The sequence below is a fragment of the Crassostrea angulata genome, chromosome 3, assembly GCF_025612915.1.
Source record: "Crassostrea angulata isolate pt1a10 chromosome 3, ASM2561291v2, whole genome shotgun sequence".
NCBI lineage: Eukaryota > Metazoa > Mollusca > Bivalvia > Ostreida > Ostreidae > Magallana > Magallana angulata.
The window spans coordinates 2,174,149-2,189,576 of NC_069113.1; the positions used below are offsets into that span (position 1 = coordinate 2,174,149).

Sequence of the window (15,428 nt, forward strand, 5' to 3'; positions counted from 1 at the left end):
TGCTCATTTGCCATTGATGTATCAGGAATGATCTACATCAGTCAAACTAATTAACAACTAATGAACGATAGCAGTATTCTTCTTGGTATGGGGTGTGAGCCGGCCAGCGTAATGAGAGAAAAGTCAATGTCTCAATTAGTGACCGATACTAAGACGGCCTCGACAACGCTGTCTTGTATACTATTGTTGATTTTCCTAATTAATATCAACAAATTGTACAGAGCACAAAGATTCTTTCACGGCTTGCAATATTGCTAATAGCATGTGTTGATGATATCCTTTGGATTTTATTTATATTCTCCATGAATGTCAATTTGCAAAAGAAAATTCCAATTTGGGTCCATGATATAGATGATCATACTAATAATCACAAGAATTATGACCAATGAAGGCGAGTATAAGAACTTTACCAAACTCTGAACGTTCTCAATTACTGTTACGCGCAGGTAAGACCATATTCTCGTGTTTTCAATTCAATAATTCAAAAAAGTTATTATTAAACTATATGTGTTTTTTTCTGTTACTATGTATCAATATACAAACTTGCGTTTACTTTTAAAGAAATCAAAATATTAAAAAAATATATTTACAAATTCACTATCTTTGAAATTTACTAATTGTGTGTATTTTATTTTTAAAAGGGGTAAAAATATATATTGACTGTCTTTGACAATGAACGAAGCTACAACTATTGCTGTTAACATAAGCGGTCCAAACACCAGCAGTTCTGAACAGAACGGGCCGCCTAGCTCCTGGACGATTTACGACGATGCATTGGAGGGACTGGCCTACGTGAACTATGTGTTGCTGCCCACCATGCTGGTCCTAGGAATTGGGGGAAACATCCTCACAATTGTCGTCATGATGTCGCCCAAGTTTCGACAACTCACTTCCCGAATTTACTTGATTTTCCTCGCGTTGTCCGATGTAACTTTGCTCTTAACTCAGCCATTTAATAAAATGTTTGTTATAGAAATGATAGGATCCGATGTCAGGGCTTTATCAGACGTAGGATGTAAAATTTTCTTTTGGTTTTTCCGGACAGGTAAAATGACATCATCATGGTTTGTCGTCTGCTTATGCGTTGAAAGGTTCATAGCGGTTTGGTTTCCACTGAAAGCTAAAATTATTTCCACACAAAAATCCGCAGCATTGCTGATTTTTACAGTATACTTAGTCATAGGATCTTTCAACGGGGCCTGGACAAAAAATTCAAGAATTCCCGCTGATGGCAAATGCTATCCGGACTATTTTGACAAGACCAATAAATACGATGCGGAAGAATACAAAGCGATGCTGACAGCCGGCTCTAGTTTGTACTCGCTCGTCCCGCTCTGTATACTGGCCACCATCACTCCGCTCATAGTTTTTAAACTTGCTAGGCATCGCGAACAACGAAAACGCCTCGCCACTTCGACCAAAAGCGACAGCTCCCAAGCAACCAAGACGACAGCCATGTTGATTGGTATAGTGGTTGCCTACTTTACACTGGTCCTTCCAATTACGCTTCTACACAACATAGCTTTCTACTTGGGCATGAAGTCTTTCGGGGACAACCCCAAGGGGTTCCTTATTTTCCGAGACGTCGCTCAGATCCTGGAGCAAATCAATTACGGTATAAATTTCTATCTCTACGTTCTGACCTCCACTCAGTTCCGGGAGCAGTTGAAGTTGTCCGTCACTGAGAACAGGCTGGTCAGGAAGATCCGACAGGTCACCGAGTCATCCAGCGGCAAGACAGCATCAACCAGGGCCTCCAAGGATACCGCTGACAACCCGGATGTCAGCAACAAAGTTTAGAGCGAGACAAAAACTTTTATATTAAACGGAAGATAGAACAAAGCCGTAATGTACTGATTTTGTAGTATACCGATTTATACCTAATTTGCAGAATGTTTTATCATAGTTATGATGTTGTTTGTTACTTTCTTATAATAATAAATTAATTAAAAAGTGTTGTGAAAACTTGCTGTTTCCAAGCCCAAAATTCTTGATAAGAGTTGTTGAAAGAATCCGTCTGTATATCTGCTTTCTATTATGTTTGAATGAAAATCAATATTAAACATTTTAAATGAATCACTGTTGATTCTTGAAGTCATAACATTGCAATGCAAAGTGTTGGAGATTTAAAACCTCATTGCAAATACCGCTTTGTTACTATTAACAGTTGGTATTGTTTCTTTGAAAACTATATTGGATTAAAAACAAACGGACTGTTCGGATACATGACTCAAGAAAGCACACAGAAAAATTTAATTTGTATTAAAAAAACTTTCGATTAGCAAAATTAAGTCAATTAAATAGGAAACAAAACAAAACAGTGTAAAAACAAATGCGTATTGGCTTTAAATATTAGAGGCTGTGTAGACCAATGTACATGTATTTGACACATAGGCTCAAACTTTTCTTTGACTTCATGGAAGTCACATCTGGTCGTCACTTATGGGACATCGGCCTCATGCGAGAAGTCCCCGTTGGACCGGCTTGTCTAGGTCTAGAGACAGCCGCGGACAGTATCCTTTGTGGAAGAGAGGTGTGTTTAAAGATTCTGTCTGCGGGTCGAACGTCACTTCCTGCTGAGATGGGTTTGACCTGCGGCGACTGAGTATAATGTGTTTCCGGTGTTGATACTTTCTTTTTCTGAACCACAGGGATGTCCGTTTGTCGCAGGAAGTTGGACCGTTTCACTCTCCTATCCAAAAGTTCTTCACTCTGTCCCAAGAAATTCCCGACTTTCATTTCAATATTATTGTAGTTTTCTTTTTCCGTCTGTTTCCAGTTGCTTAGAAGACCATTGTAGAATTTATTTCTGTCCGTTATTTCGTCCTCATCAAAGTACCTGCACTCTGAAGCCTTGGTCCCAAGTCTACCAACGGACCGACATCGACTCAAAAGAGCTCTATCTTCCCGTAGCGCACGCGCAGTTGTCGGTCTTAGGTCAATTTTAGACTTTGTTTGGTCCGAGACGAGCGAGGGATCAACCTCACTCCCCGGCTCGCTCAGATCAAGTTTAGGTTTGAAAAAACTTGAGACCCTATTTTTCAAAAAAGATGGCGGTCCTGTTTTGGGTCTGGCGGGAGCTTTCACTGTCACGGGTATACTAGGCATTCCACTGTCGTCACGTGGCTCTTCGATCTCCGTCCGTGACCTCTGAATTTCTCTTTGCCTGTCTCTAATTCTTTTAAGCCTCTTTTTCATCTCCTTTTGGGACCTCTTGATGTCGGCAGCAGAGTTGTGTTTCTCTATCTTTATTGTAGAGAGTTCTTTCTGAAGAACCTTTTCGTCTCTCTTTCGCGCCAAAACCAACGCAATCTCTTGCCTATCTACTGCCATCATTAGCCCTGAAATACAACAAGATCATCGAGCTATACTAAGAACCCACTGGTCAATTCTTCTCATATTATACAATCAGAAATAAACAAATTTCATTAATCATTGCTTGCTGAATAAACTGTTTAGGAGTTCAAAAAGGAATTTAAATGATTCCTTGTATCAGAGAAAATTAAATAGATGTCATATCTGATCCTTTAACACCTGTATTCTTGGTTCTAGTTTAATGATTGCTAAGCTTATTGTATGTGATCTTAAGAGTCCCCTCTCCATATGAAAACGAGCTTACGTAAATTGAAAAGGTTTCGCCCACTCATTATAGTTCTGTGTGCGATGCTTTGTATTGCTCAAATAAGAAAAATCGCTTTAGACTCTTGGAGGGAACTTTACAGAATCAAAATGTTAAATACATTTTCGACATTAAGAAATCAAATGAATATAACTTTCAATGTCGTTTTAATTGCATGTCTGTCTTGGGAATCACTGGTTCAGTTCCAAGTATTTTTAACTCTCTTTAATGTAAGACTTTCGCTAATTTCAAGGCTACTGGATTTTAGTCGTTTAGGTTCTGTCATCATTTCTAAGATTTATTGACGATTGGATGGAACAGGAGCGGAAACAATTAAGGAGACAACCCGTACCAAGTCTTGTTACATCATGCCCTCCAAGAGTTATAATAGAGCTCAAAATAAAGTCGCATTATTAGAGAAAGCGTCCATTTATGTGTTCGGTTAAAATTTGGGTTTTTGTGACAATATGTCAATGGTAAATATTGTTATATATGGGATTTACATCTCTCAAAATATTTGGAGGAAATAGTTAAACATACAGATATGGTTCCTGTGAGACGTCCTATTTAAACAAATTGAATTGTGATGTGAAAGTTCTTGTGTAATTTTAGATTAAATCGCCAATCTGCACGTGAATAATGACAGTCATTGAATCTGTATTCGTTAGATAATATTTATTATAGTTTTATTTTAGATTTGATTTTTTAATTAATCTCTACTTATAGAAGAATCGTAAGACTTTGGGAAGACTAAAGCAAAAATTCGTCGGGAAGTGAATCAAAGCATTAAAATACACTTTCGTACTATTTAATTGGGCCATTCCACTCAATTTGAGGGAAAACAAATTAAGTTATGAGAGAATGAGATATATCCTTATTAGTTACTTCACAAAACGTACCTCAAAATGTAATTAGTTTCCTTTTTTAAGATATATATGTATATATCTATTTTCGTCGGGAAGTCAATTTCGGTTAAAAATCTACCTTCGCGGGATTTCATTTTACCATGCCACTCCATTTGAGTGTAAAAAAACCATTTAGTTATGAGAAATTGAGAGATTTATTATTTCACGAGACGTCCATGTACCTCAAAATGTATTAAGTTTCCTTTTTTTGAGATAATATTTACATCTATATATATTTACACCGAGTATGATTCCCTCAGTTAAGGAAACATTGCTAATTCATAGCTCTATATCGATTGGTTGAAACCTACAGCGACTGAAGAAAAATTGCGGACTGCGCGAAATAATCATGATGATGTCAGACTGAAATTCCCATAGAAGACGCGATTGGCAGTTACTGTTGGATAACGTTCTGTACATTAACAGGAATTTTACTTTTGCGTAGTGAATTTTACTTTTTACAATCAATTTATAAATTTTTTTAAAGAAAGATGCTATTTTTTCTGCAATGTCGCCACCTTTATGTCTCCCATAAATCATCAAAGAAAGCATTTTATTGTTTAATATTGCAGAAAAGGTGCATGTAGTCAAACATCCTTTTGATCAACAAGATTGTCTGAGTTCAAACACTTATTATATGTTATCGCAATATCAACGCGCTGCGGGGGGGGGGGGGGGGGGGGGGGGCATTAAAAAAGAAAATGTTTACAGAGGAAAACATGATAGAGTGCTAACGTTTCTATATAATTATCCTTGCAAGATCGACTTTTGAAACATCAAAGTTGTGCCAGATTATAAAAGCTGTGCTGTTTTACTTTTTTGTAGAAAGAAACTTGCGAAAATATTCCAACCTCTAAATAACGTAATAAAAGTATCAAATGTTTATCAACAGTTCTGATTTTTGCTAAATATACCCACCCTACCCATCCGTATGTTTGCCCGTATGTCTGTTGTTTTAACCATTAAAGAGTTCGTGAGTCTTTTATGAGTAATTCGTATAGGACTGTACATTTCTTATAAAAAAAAAAACTTACGCCTTTACTCCTTCAGTCTACACGAGTGTAAGGTTCCTGAGCGTGCGTCACATACAAGTATTGATACAATGTGGCATGAACTTATGTCACATAGCCCGTCCTCTGCGAAAATTCCTGTCCCGCAGTACACACCGCGTTAGCATCCGCCCGCGGTGTAACACCGTGTTTCCTCAGTATGTATGTCCGTAATTTTTCGGAAGTTTCTAATCAGTAGTTTGGGTATCGGCAATGTTTTCGAATACTTTCTGCCAAATCACCGTGAAACCCTCACCGTAATGGCTCAATATACAGCCATACGTGACATCCAGGAAAATGATATACCTCGATAGTCCTGACGGAGAATTAAGGTTAAAAAAAATCAGTTCTCTTTTGAATAACCGGGTTCCTTTGGATTGTGGAGGCCTGTCACTGATCTCGTAGTCCCGGGCTTTACCGGGTCCGTACCCCTCCTGTTTGTGTCAGTAGATCCAATGATAGCTCACCCCGCCAACACGTTTGAAAGAGCCGCTGATTGGGAATGCAATACCAAACAATGCATTAACAATAACTGAATGGATCTATTATAGTGTTTAAATAGAAGATTTTGAAATGACATTAGCTAAGGAATCATCGCTGTATAGCGGGATTGGAAGCGGATCAGTGGATTCCGTGTAGTGAGGACGGGTCCTATCTCCCCAGATCAACACGGCTCACAGATTAATCCCTCCGCTCTAAGACTGCGCCTCTTCTTGACAAATATTTAATCCGGGCAGCACGAGTACCTATACCAACATTGAACACGACACAGTGTTTAAACGGATGTGGTATCAATTACACCTATCTCACGGGCAAATACAGACATTTTACACCGACAGCGCGTGTCAGACTAAGGTTTTCAAATATTTTAAAACAAGCAGAGCAATTAAAATAAATCGGAGGACTCTGATCTTGGTTACAATGTTATGCTCAAGTTTCACCTGAATAGATGTATTCTCAATTAAGCTATGTTTGGACGTTGCGTCGGACGGCCCGTTTTGCACGGCATCGATAATGTGTTTGTAATTCATAAAATCCGGGGTACACTTTATTGAAATTAAAATACGTCGATAATGCTGCTAACTAAACATATTGTTCCACAAGGCCACTGAAAATAAAATACTGAAATTGTGAAGTGTAATCCTGTTATGTTTTAAATATCTCTGCAATGGAACTACCCTGCGAGCTCTCCAATCCATAACTCCGTCTAGGGCTGTGTTTAATTCATGCTGATTTTTAATTAATATTCAATGACATTACATATCTGAATTGAGCGCTGGAGGTATGCATTGGTATATGTTCTGTAAACAAAACTAGCAAATCCCCAATATTTGTGGGCCCTCAAAAACAGCAGAGATCCCATTGTCTGGAGCCAATATCAAAACAGTATTAAGTGCCGCTACAGTGCAACTCAACCTGTGCACAATGAACTCATTTCTTTGAAAAATCACCCGATATTGTCATTGCATTCAAAAGCACTTATTTCTGTAACTACAGATTACTTCATTAAACTCTTCAGGTAGAATTCTATAACAGAAGCAGGTGCCCGTGATCACACTTACTTCCGTTTTCTCTTTCTCATGTTTCTTATTTAAAAAACATTTTGAAAAAGGTTTTCTGCTTGACACTGAAAACTGATATTATTGATGATTCGCTGATAATAAATAATCTATTCATAACTAAGAATGTGGTCTCAATTAGTTGAAAAAATAAATAAAGAGAAAAGCACATTTGTTTCTTTTATTTATAAATCCTGATTCATGTCAAGCGCCAAGCAGGTAGGTTTATTGTCCTCAGTAACTACATCATGCTTTGATGACGTCACTGTATAGAACAACACTGACTAAGTTTCTTTTTCCGTTTCCGGACCCGGAATTTGTACTTGCCGCCGCGCATCGACGTCCGGAATTTTCCCACGGGCTTTATCCTCTCGGGAATTCTTGTGACGTCATCAACTTTACAGGGCACGCTGGGCTTCCTCTTTGTTGCTCGGTCCAGAACTTCGGGGGGTCGTAACATATGTGGATGAAAACTTTTCATCTTTTTATGTGAAAATAGATATAAATCAATAGTGGCATGTATCATTTCATAAACAACAAATTATAAAGTTCGCTAAGAATAAAATTTGTTGGTCACTTGATCAAACCCTATGAATCCCGTTTATTACATGTATTCACGTTTTATTTACGTATAGTTTTTTTAATGTTTATAATAATGCAAGTGTCCAGCTATAAGCTCGCGCGATGATCATGTATATAAAAATATGATGTCTAAACCCGTTGAAAATTTCACACAAAAATAAAATTAAAAAAAAAAGTGTAATGCTTTCTTTGGGTTTGTATAAGGAAAATGTAAAATATTTAATTTTATTTCAATAAATGTTAACACGACTGACGTCACATATAATATTACAAGTACCATACAATGTGTAATTTCTCACTTGAGGACGAGGGCCTGTTACTTCTAGCACCCTTTAGTGATATCCTTTTTTGATTGCATAAAAAAATTTATTTGATAAAAACCCCAAAACCCCTTTTAATGCATATTAGATAGCATATAAATTGCAAAGTCTTTCTGAAGTTATAAGGGCTGGATAGTAATACATGTATGTTTGTAACATTTAAATCTTCTAAAAAGAATATTTCTGTACCTGTATTAAATACAGAAATGTTCAAATTAGTTAAATTGGTTTTCTTTTTTAACTAACTTAAGTATGCATTCATGTGGCTTTGCCCCCCCCCCCACTTTTTTGCAAAGTTAGACCTAACCATTCGGTACATAGCATCACAGAGGGTTCAGCCCCCCCCCCCACTTTTTCTCGCAGCAAACATAATTGTTCCTAAATTTACCTTGAAAAGATTGAAATATTGAGAAGTTGGAGTCATAGGTATACTAGCAACCCCCCCCCCCCCCCCCCCCCCACGGATTAGGTATTTTGGAACTATAGGTATACTCCCCCCCCCCCCCCACAACGGATTAGGATTTTCATGATTTGGGGAATAAGGTTTTTTTGTTTTTGCTTGTCAAGATTTCTGAGGATTATTCTAGCCCCCCCCCCCCCCCCCACACACACACACACACACACACACTTTCAATTTGGTTCCGACGCCACTGTATTAACAAAAATAATTAATGATTGCATCATTCTATGACCTACCACCTGTGGATTACATATCTCTGTCACGTGATATGCTAATTTCTGGAAGGCGACGAATACATTGGTCCCTGTTTTGGCGCTAGTTTCAAAATAATCAAAAGCCATCTCCTTGTTCGCAAACTAACAGGAAAAGAAAGAAAAGAAATTCTAATGTATATAGATGGTATTCTCTATTGATATCTTGAATTGTTCTGTTGATATATTATTTTTTAACAAGCGATGCATGTGTTTTGGTTTGTGTGTCATCGAAGCAATTAATGTAACAAATATCAAATCGTAAGAAATCCATTATAATACTTTAAGGGTATGCTCGTTTAGAGGGACCATAGAGGACCAGATGAAGGAATCTGATTGGTTACCTTTCTGGCCTCCGACACGGACACTGCCCTCCTCTCTGTGAGGTCGCTTTTGTTCCCAATCAGAATGATAGGAACAGACTCGTAATTACAGGCGAAGTTAGATACACACTGCAAGATACAAATCTCAGAATAAGATACACATTGCAACATAAAAATCTCAGAATAAGATACACACTGCAACATGCAGATCACAAAATAAGATTAACGCTGCAACATACAGTTCTCAAAATAAGATACACCCTGCAACATACAGATCTCAGAATAAGATACACCCTGCAACATACAGATCTCATAAAGAAGATACACACGGCAACATACAGATCTCAGAAGAAGATACACACGGCAACTTACAGATCTCAGAATAAGTTACACACTGCAACTTACAGATCTCAGAATAAGATACACACTGCAACATAAAAATCTCAGAATAAGATACACACTGCAATATCCAGATCTCAGAAGAAGATACACACTGCAATATCCAGATCTCAGAAGAAGATACACATTGCAACATACAGATCTCAAAATAAGATACACCCTGCAACATACAGATCTCAAAATAAGATACACACTGCAACATACAGTTCTCAAAATAAGATACACCCTGCAACATACAGATCTCAGAATAAGTTACACACTGCAACATACAGATCTCAGAATTAGATACACACTGCAACATACAGATCTCAAAATAAGATACACCCTGCAACATACAGATCTCAGAATAAGTTACACACTGCAACATACAGATCTCAGAATAAGTTACACACTGCAACATACAGATCTCAGAATTAGATACACACTGCAACATACAGTTCTCAAAATAAGATAAACCCTGCAACATACAGATCTCAAAATAAGATACACCCTGCAACATACAGATCTCAGAATAAGTTACACACTGCAACATACAGATCTCAGAATTAGATACACACTGCAACATACAGTTCTCAAAATAAGATACACCCTGCAACATACAGATCTCAGAATAAGATACACCCTGCAACATACAGATCTCAGAAGAAGATACACACGGCAACATACAGATTTCAGAAGAAGATACACATGGCAACTTACAGATCTCAGAATAAGTTACACACTGCAACTTACAGATCTCAGAATAAGATACACACTGCAACATAAAATTCTCAGAATAAGATACACACTGCAACTTACAGATCTCAGAAGAAGATACACACTGCAATATCCAGATCTCAGAAGAAGATACACATTGCAACATAAAAATCTCACAATAAGATACACACTGCAACATACAGATCTCAAAATAAGATACACACTGCAACATACAGATCTCAAAATAAGATACATCCTGCAACATACAGATCTCAGAATAAGTTACACACTGCAACATACAGATCTCAGAATTAGATACACCCTGCAACATACAGATCTCAGAATAAGATACACCCTGCAACATACAGATCTCAGAATAAGTTACACACTGCAACATACAGATCTCAGAATTAGATACACAATGGTACATACAATCTCAAAATTAGACACACACTTGAGCACACAGATCTCAAAATTAGACACACACTGGAGATTACAAATCTAAGAATTAGACACACACTGGAACGTACAGATCTCAAAATTCGACACACACTGGAACATATAGTCTCAGACAAGTACTAAAACATATAAGTCGCAGATATCAAAGTTATGACAGACACCTATTCTTAAGAACCAATTGGTTTTAAACAAGATATATGAAGAAGCAGAGTCCGTTGAATAAAAAGAATGGTTTTGAACCATTCCTCAATTTAGTACAGAAATGAATGATCCTTACATTATTGATAGATTCCAACCAAAAGGAGAGATGTGTAAAAGTAGATCTATCTGCTATGTCAAACACCACGGCGATCCCCTGTAAAACGGAAAAACTAGTTACCATATACTTGTATGGCTATTACATGCATTATCAGTTCTACTGAAAATAGAGATATTTGGAATGTCAAACAGCATAGCGATCACCTGATAAACATAAAAATTCAATATCATGCATACTGTATTTTTAACTGTTATTTCAGCAAAACAAAACTGCTATGAAGATTCGAACACCACAGCTATCCTTTATAACAGAAAAATCAAATACATGTATCATCCTGTATTTCTGTTTCAGAGAAAATTTCAATTCACTGAGCGGCTGTACTATCGACCATATTTCATGTTGTTAAAGAATAACCATATTTGTTTGTTTTAATAAGACACTGTAGATTATTAAAATTTATTTGTATATAGTCCTATAATAATTTGTATTATATTCTTGCTTTGCCCAAGAGAGGTAACTCGCGTCTCGTCATCCCCGGTCTGACCGACATGCTTCACATTAATTTTGTGATAGCTACTCTCATTAGCCCGTTCCATTCATTAATCAAACCTCGATTCTCCAAGACAGCTTTATGAGATGATTCAATGGAAGCAACGTAGTTTCTTCCCGTCATGCAAACACCGAGTTTGGTTCTGCAGCTCCCGGTGTTTGAGTCCGGGGTCACGTAGACTGATACGAGCACTGTCGCTTGTTGTCCTCATCATTAACGTAAATTCGAAATTAATTAAACTTGTACCGGAAAACTTCTCATAAACCGCATTTCGTTGTATTTAATCAACCTGATTTTCATTACCTAATATAAGCAGGAAATTTGCGAAGAAGACTACGTACGATACAAATATTATTTCTTACTTACAAATGTATCTATAAACATATATATATATATATATATATATATATATATATATATATATATATATATATATATATATATATATATATATATATATATATATTCTCCTGTTTCCCCTTATTATCTTACTAGTACAACTTATTTAACAGCAACCCCCAATTAGCAAATTAATTCGTTCGCGTTATCTTTCAGCACTTCTACACAGACCGTCCGCTGCGTCGGACGGGATTTTTCTTTCTCGGGCTTGAAATCTTGAATACAAAGATGTAGTTGCCACGTTTCGATCCGGTGTTTAGATCTATATATTATTTAGTTTTTATTTATTATTTAGTTTTTAGTTAAGTGCTAGTTTTGTAGATGTTTTTCTTCTTTCATATGTAGTTTTTATTTTGTTGTCCTGAAGAAAGGACGGGTTGTCCCGAAAATTTGACAATATTTTACTTTATTGTTCGTGTCGTTGGTTATATTTAGTGCTTTTTTATACCTCATCTTATAACCGTGTATCTTTTGATCCGACACTATAGATAACGAGTGTTGTTGGTTTGTTAGTGCTTCTTATAATTATAACACTTATGTATCTATAAACATTTTATATATAACACTTATGTATCTATAAACATTTTCGGATACCTAGTAGATTATAATTAACCCCCTTGACCTAACTGAGACCTCACCTTGACCGCTTTATACTGTTGACGTGTCATGGACATGAACCTTCTCTGACCCGCCGTATCCCTGAAACAAACACTCACGGATCACACACAGATTGGTGTACTTCACAGAATTACAATTAACATTGGGTTTTAACCAAAAAATGAGTACATGACTATGACGAGTAAAACTCTAAAAAAGAACTTTTCAACCAAGTTGTAAGTCGGTCTCCATTCCATTTTACGAAAGAAAAAACAAGGTGGTTAGATTTTTCACCTACCATAAATCTTAAGTATCGTTTTTTCCACACGGGAGTTTGACTAATGGAGAAGGTTGATCGGCACGATGTTTGGAATTTGATAGATTATACGTATTATTATTCTAATATAAATGACATAATACATGTTTGTATAAAGATAATTACTATATTTAAGAATTTTCTGATCATCAAATCAAATTCCCCCTAAATCCACAAAAGATAACTTTCCTGTGAGCATTCATTTTGCTTAGATGTTTAAAATAGAGCCCTTCTGTATTTATTAAACAATTTGATATGAAATATTCCGTATATATATCAAGAGAAACAATTTATAATGAAGAAAAATCAAAGCAACATGACCCAAAACACAAACAGTGAATGCATTGGCTAACCAAAGATGTTCTTGCAATAAGTGTCAAATAATGAAGTTCTAAACAAGTTATATACAACTCGCGTATCGGAATGAATACATGTAACTATGATTTCTATTTTGTTATTTTGTTTTCGATCGTCTGTTTACTTCAGATTCTCCATCGTCGGGACTCTAATCTTGATGTAAACAATCTTTTTACTTACCATATCATCATCTGGATTAAAGCTCCATCCACTTCGAAGGGCTTTGTCACAAAATCGACAGCTGAAGATTAAATGTGACCGTTTATACTTGCTATGGTGTGACTTCAAATACTGGTAGATTTAACAATATATTTCAATGCTTTTAGGTTACATATAATCATAAATACATGCTATCTAGAATATTCATGGACTAATTGGTCAATAAATAAATTGACACTGACAGTATTCATTGACTAAATTATGGTTCGTTACCGACTGTGGGTCTGCTCTGTGGCGCAAACTCATATCCCATCAGACATCTCAAAAGCGCCGTCTTGCCGACGAAGGCGTCGCCCACAATCAACACTTTGTAGGTGGCGGCACAGTCTGTCTCCGAAAGAGGCATGTCGTCGATAGTCTCATGGCTTGCTACAAATGGACAAGTTCAACCATCGCTTGGGACTTGAACACAATCATACATATTCGTATTCTATTTTATTCTTTAAACACTTCGTTTTAGTTCTTTTAAAATAGCTGTAATGTTAATCACCAATGTTCCTTTTGATAATTGAAAGACAATATATATCTCCAGAATATCGTTTGAAAGCATGAAAGTTTTAACAGAGCATGTTTTCCAATTGCATACATTTATTTTGACAATCTTGTATCAGCGGTTCATGCCTGCATTTCGCGTCGCCTGGATTCTATAACTGCATTTTATCTTAATTCGCGCGACATTTACTAGGTTCGTTCACATACTGTAATTTAATGCCAAATAATTCAACGAGTACCTGTTACTTTTAGGTAATTCAATAAACTTGTTGACAAGTTATTTCTACAAGCACAAAAAGCTAGAATAATTTGTTTAAAAAATCAAGATAAAATATCAAATTCGGTTATTAAATGACTGACCTTAGGTATTAGGTATGATGTATATTACTCACCTTACCACACCATAGTTATGTATGAACTCGAAGCTATTCTTCAAAAGTGAATCAGCAGGAAATATTCTGAATGGAACTTGAATACGAGGGATTTTATTCTGAAGGAATGTTTACACCTGTTTCCAAAAAATTCCTCACAAAATGAGAGACTGACATAGACTGTAGATCAGTATTTGTAAACTGTAGCCGCTGCTCCCTCTCTGTTTACACGAGAGATCCGTCAGTCTGGCGTGAGGCCGCAACTCCGGCCATCATTACATTATCTATGTGATTAATTTAAAGCCAATCCAATACACGGCATGTACACGTCCAGGGAACCTCTCTCCGCGGGGACTACACAGGATCACTCTGTGTACACGGCCGCCGTGAGATGACTCTGGGGTTTCCTAGGATTAACTGGGTTTTTTCTTCTTCCCCTTTCCTTTTCAACTTTTGATGGACATTAGAATGATCTTAACATCAACCAGGGCGTATGGATGGAGTTCTTGTTCCGCTGTGGTAAAAAAATGATACAGGCTTAGCTCCAATTTCTATATCTGAAGGTCAAATCATGACGATCTTTATACTAAACTTTTAGTGTCGAGAACTACTGCCCTCGTCACGTTAAAGAGCCCAGTGGGGTGGTTGGAGCAGCTAGTCACCCCTCCTTTTTCCCACTGACTTAATTATGAAAGAAATTAAGTAGATGTAATTCTGTTTTCGTTGGTACATGTGTAAATCCCCTCCTTTAACTGTATTCTTTTCTTTTTATGAAATGATAGTTTTATATAAATTAATAATTAAGTGTAGTTATCGTGAATTTTAGACCTGATTGAGATTTGTAAAATGTAAAACAAAAATTGCTCCATTTATTTAGAATATGTATCGTAGTATTTATATAATTGTGGATATAAATGGGTGTGGTGTTCTTTATATTTCATCATACCGGTATGTTTCATTGATATCTACACAAACATCCAGTAAAAAACGGACAATGAACCAGAGAGAGAGAGAGAGAGAGAGAGAGAGAGAGAGAGAGAGAGAGAGAGAGAGAGAGAGAGAGAGAGCGTGGAGTCTTATTGCTGATGGGTTATATACCATCTCAACTCAATATCAACAGATAGTGAAATCGTATCAACATTGGGACTTATCAAATTCATGCATTCACTAAAAAATCGCATAGAATATGTATCCATGTAATTACACAATGCTGAATCAGCGCTTTCCATTACAGATGTTACAGGAG

General features: G+C 36.6%; 3 protein-coding genes across 4 annotated transcripts; 1 reads left to right on the plus strand and 2 right to left on the minus strand.

Moving 5' to 3' along the window:
- The first annotated feature begins 371 nt into the window (after nucleotides 1–371).
- On the plus strand, nucleotides 372–2,058 carry LOC128177463 (C-C chemokine receptor type 5-like). The gene is made up of 2 exons (XM_052844172.1): nucleotides 372–446; nucleotides 642–2,058. The coding sequence occupies exon 2, from the start codon at nucleotides 673–675 to the stop codon at nucleotides 1,798–1,800; it is 1,128 nt and encodes a 375-aa protein (XP_052700132.1). The 5' UTR covers nucleotides 372–446; nucleotides 642–672; the 3' UTR covers nucleotides 1,801–2,058.
- A 185-nt stretch (nucleotides 2,059–2,243) lies between these two features.
- LOC128178150 (uncharacterized) lies at nucleotides 2,244–6,732 on the minus strand. Of its 2 annotated transcripts, none has more exons than XM_052845188.1 (2): nucleotides 5,880–6,732; nucleotides 2,244–3,341 (listed from the first exon to the last, which is right to left on the minus strand). In XM_052845188.1, exon 2 carries the CDS (start codon nucleotides 3,334–3,336, stop codon nucleotides 2,437–2,439), a length of 900 nt encoding a protein of 299 aa, XP_052701148.1. In that variant the 5' UTR covers nucleotides 3,337–3,341; nucleotides 5,880–6,732; the 3' UTR covers nucleotides 2,244–2,436. The 2 variants fall into 2 exon arrangements, with proteins under 2 accessions (XP_052701148.1, XP_052701147.1); XM_052845187.1 differs by having other exon boundaries at nucleotides 2,246–3,341; nucleotides 5,559–6,728.
- A 567-nt stretch (nucleotides 6,733–7,299) lies between these two features.
- On the minus strand, nucleotides 7,300–14,366 carry LOC128178151 (uncharacterized). The gene is made up of 8 exons (XM_052845189.1): nucleotides 14,204–14,366; nucleotides 13,533–13,688; nucleotides 13,281–13,341; nucleotides 12,469–12,529; nucleotides 10,900–10,977; nucleotides 9,090–9,197; nucleotides 8,731–8,850; nucleotides 7,300–7,613 (listed from the first exon to the last, which is right to left on the minus strand). The coding sequence occupies exons 2-8, from the start codon at nucleotides 13,663–13,665 to the stop codon at nucleotides 7,395–7,397; spliced, it is 780 nt and encodes a 259-aa protein (XP_052701149.1). The 5' UTR covers nucleotides 13,666–13,688; nucleotides 14,204–14,366; the 3' UTR covers nucleotides 7,300–7,394.
- Nucleotides 14,367–15,428: the final 1,062 nt, after the last annotated feature.

Coding starts and splice junctions, on each gene's coding strand:
- LOC128177463 (XM_052844172.1), top strand. CDS start 673: ATGAACGAAGCTACAACTATTGCTGTTAACATAAGCGGTCCAAACACC.
- LOC128178150 (XM_052845188.1), bottom strand. CDS start 3,336: ATGATGGCAGTAGATAGGCAAGAGATTGCGTTGGTTTTGGCGCGAAAG.
- LOC128178151 (XM_052845189.1), bottom strand. CDS start 13,665: ATGCCTCTTTCGGAGACAGACTGTGCCGCCACCTACAAAGTGTTGATT. Junction 13,342..13,532: donor ACAGAGCAGACCCACAGTCG/GTAACGAACCAT, acceptor TTTAATCTTCAG/CTGTCGATTTTGTGACAAAG. Junction 9,198..10,899: donor GGTTGGAATCTATCAATAAT/GTAAGGATCATT, acceptor TGTATCTTGCAG/TGTGTATCTAACTTCGCCTG.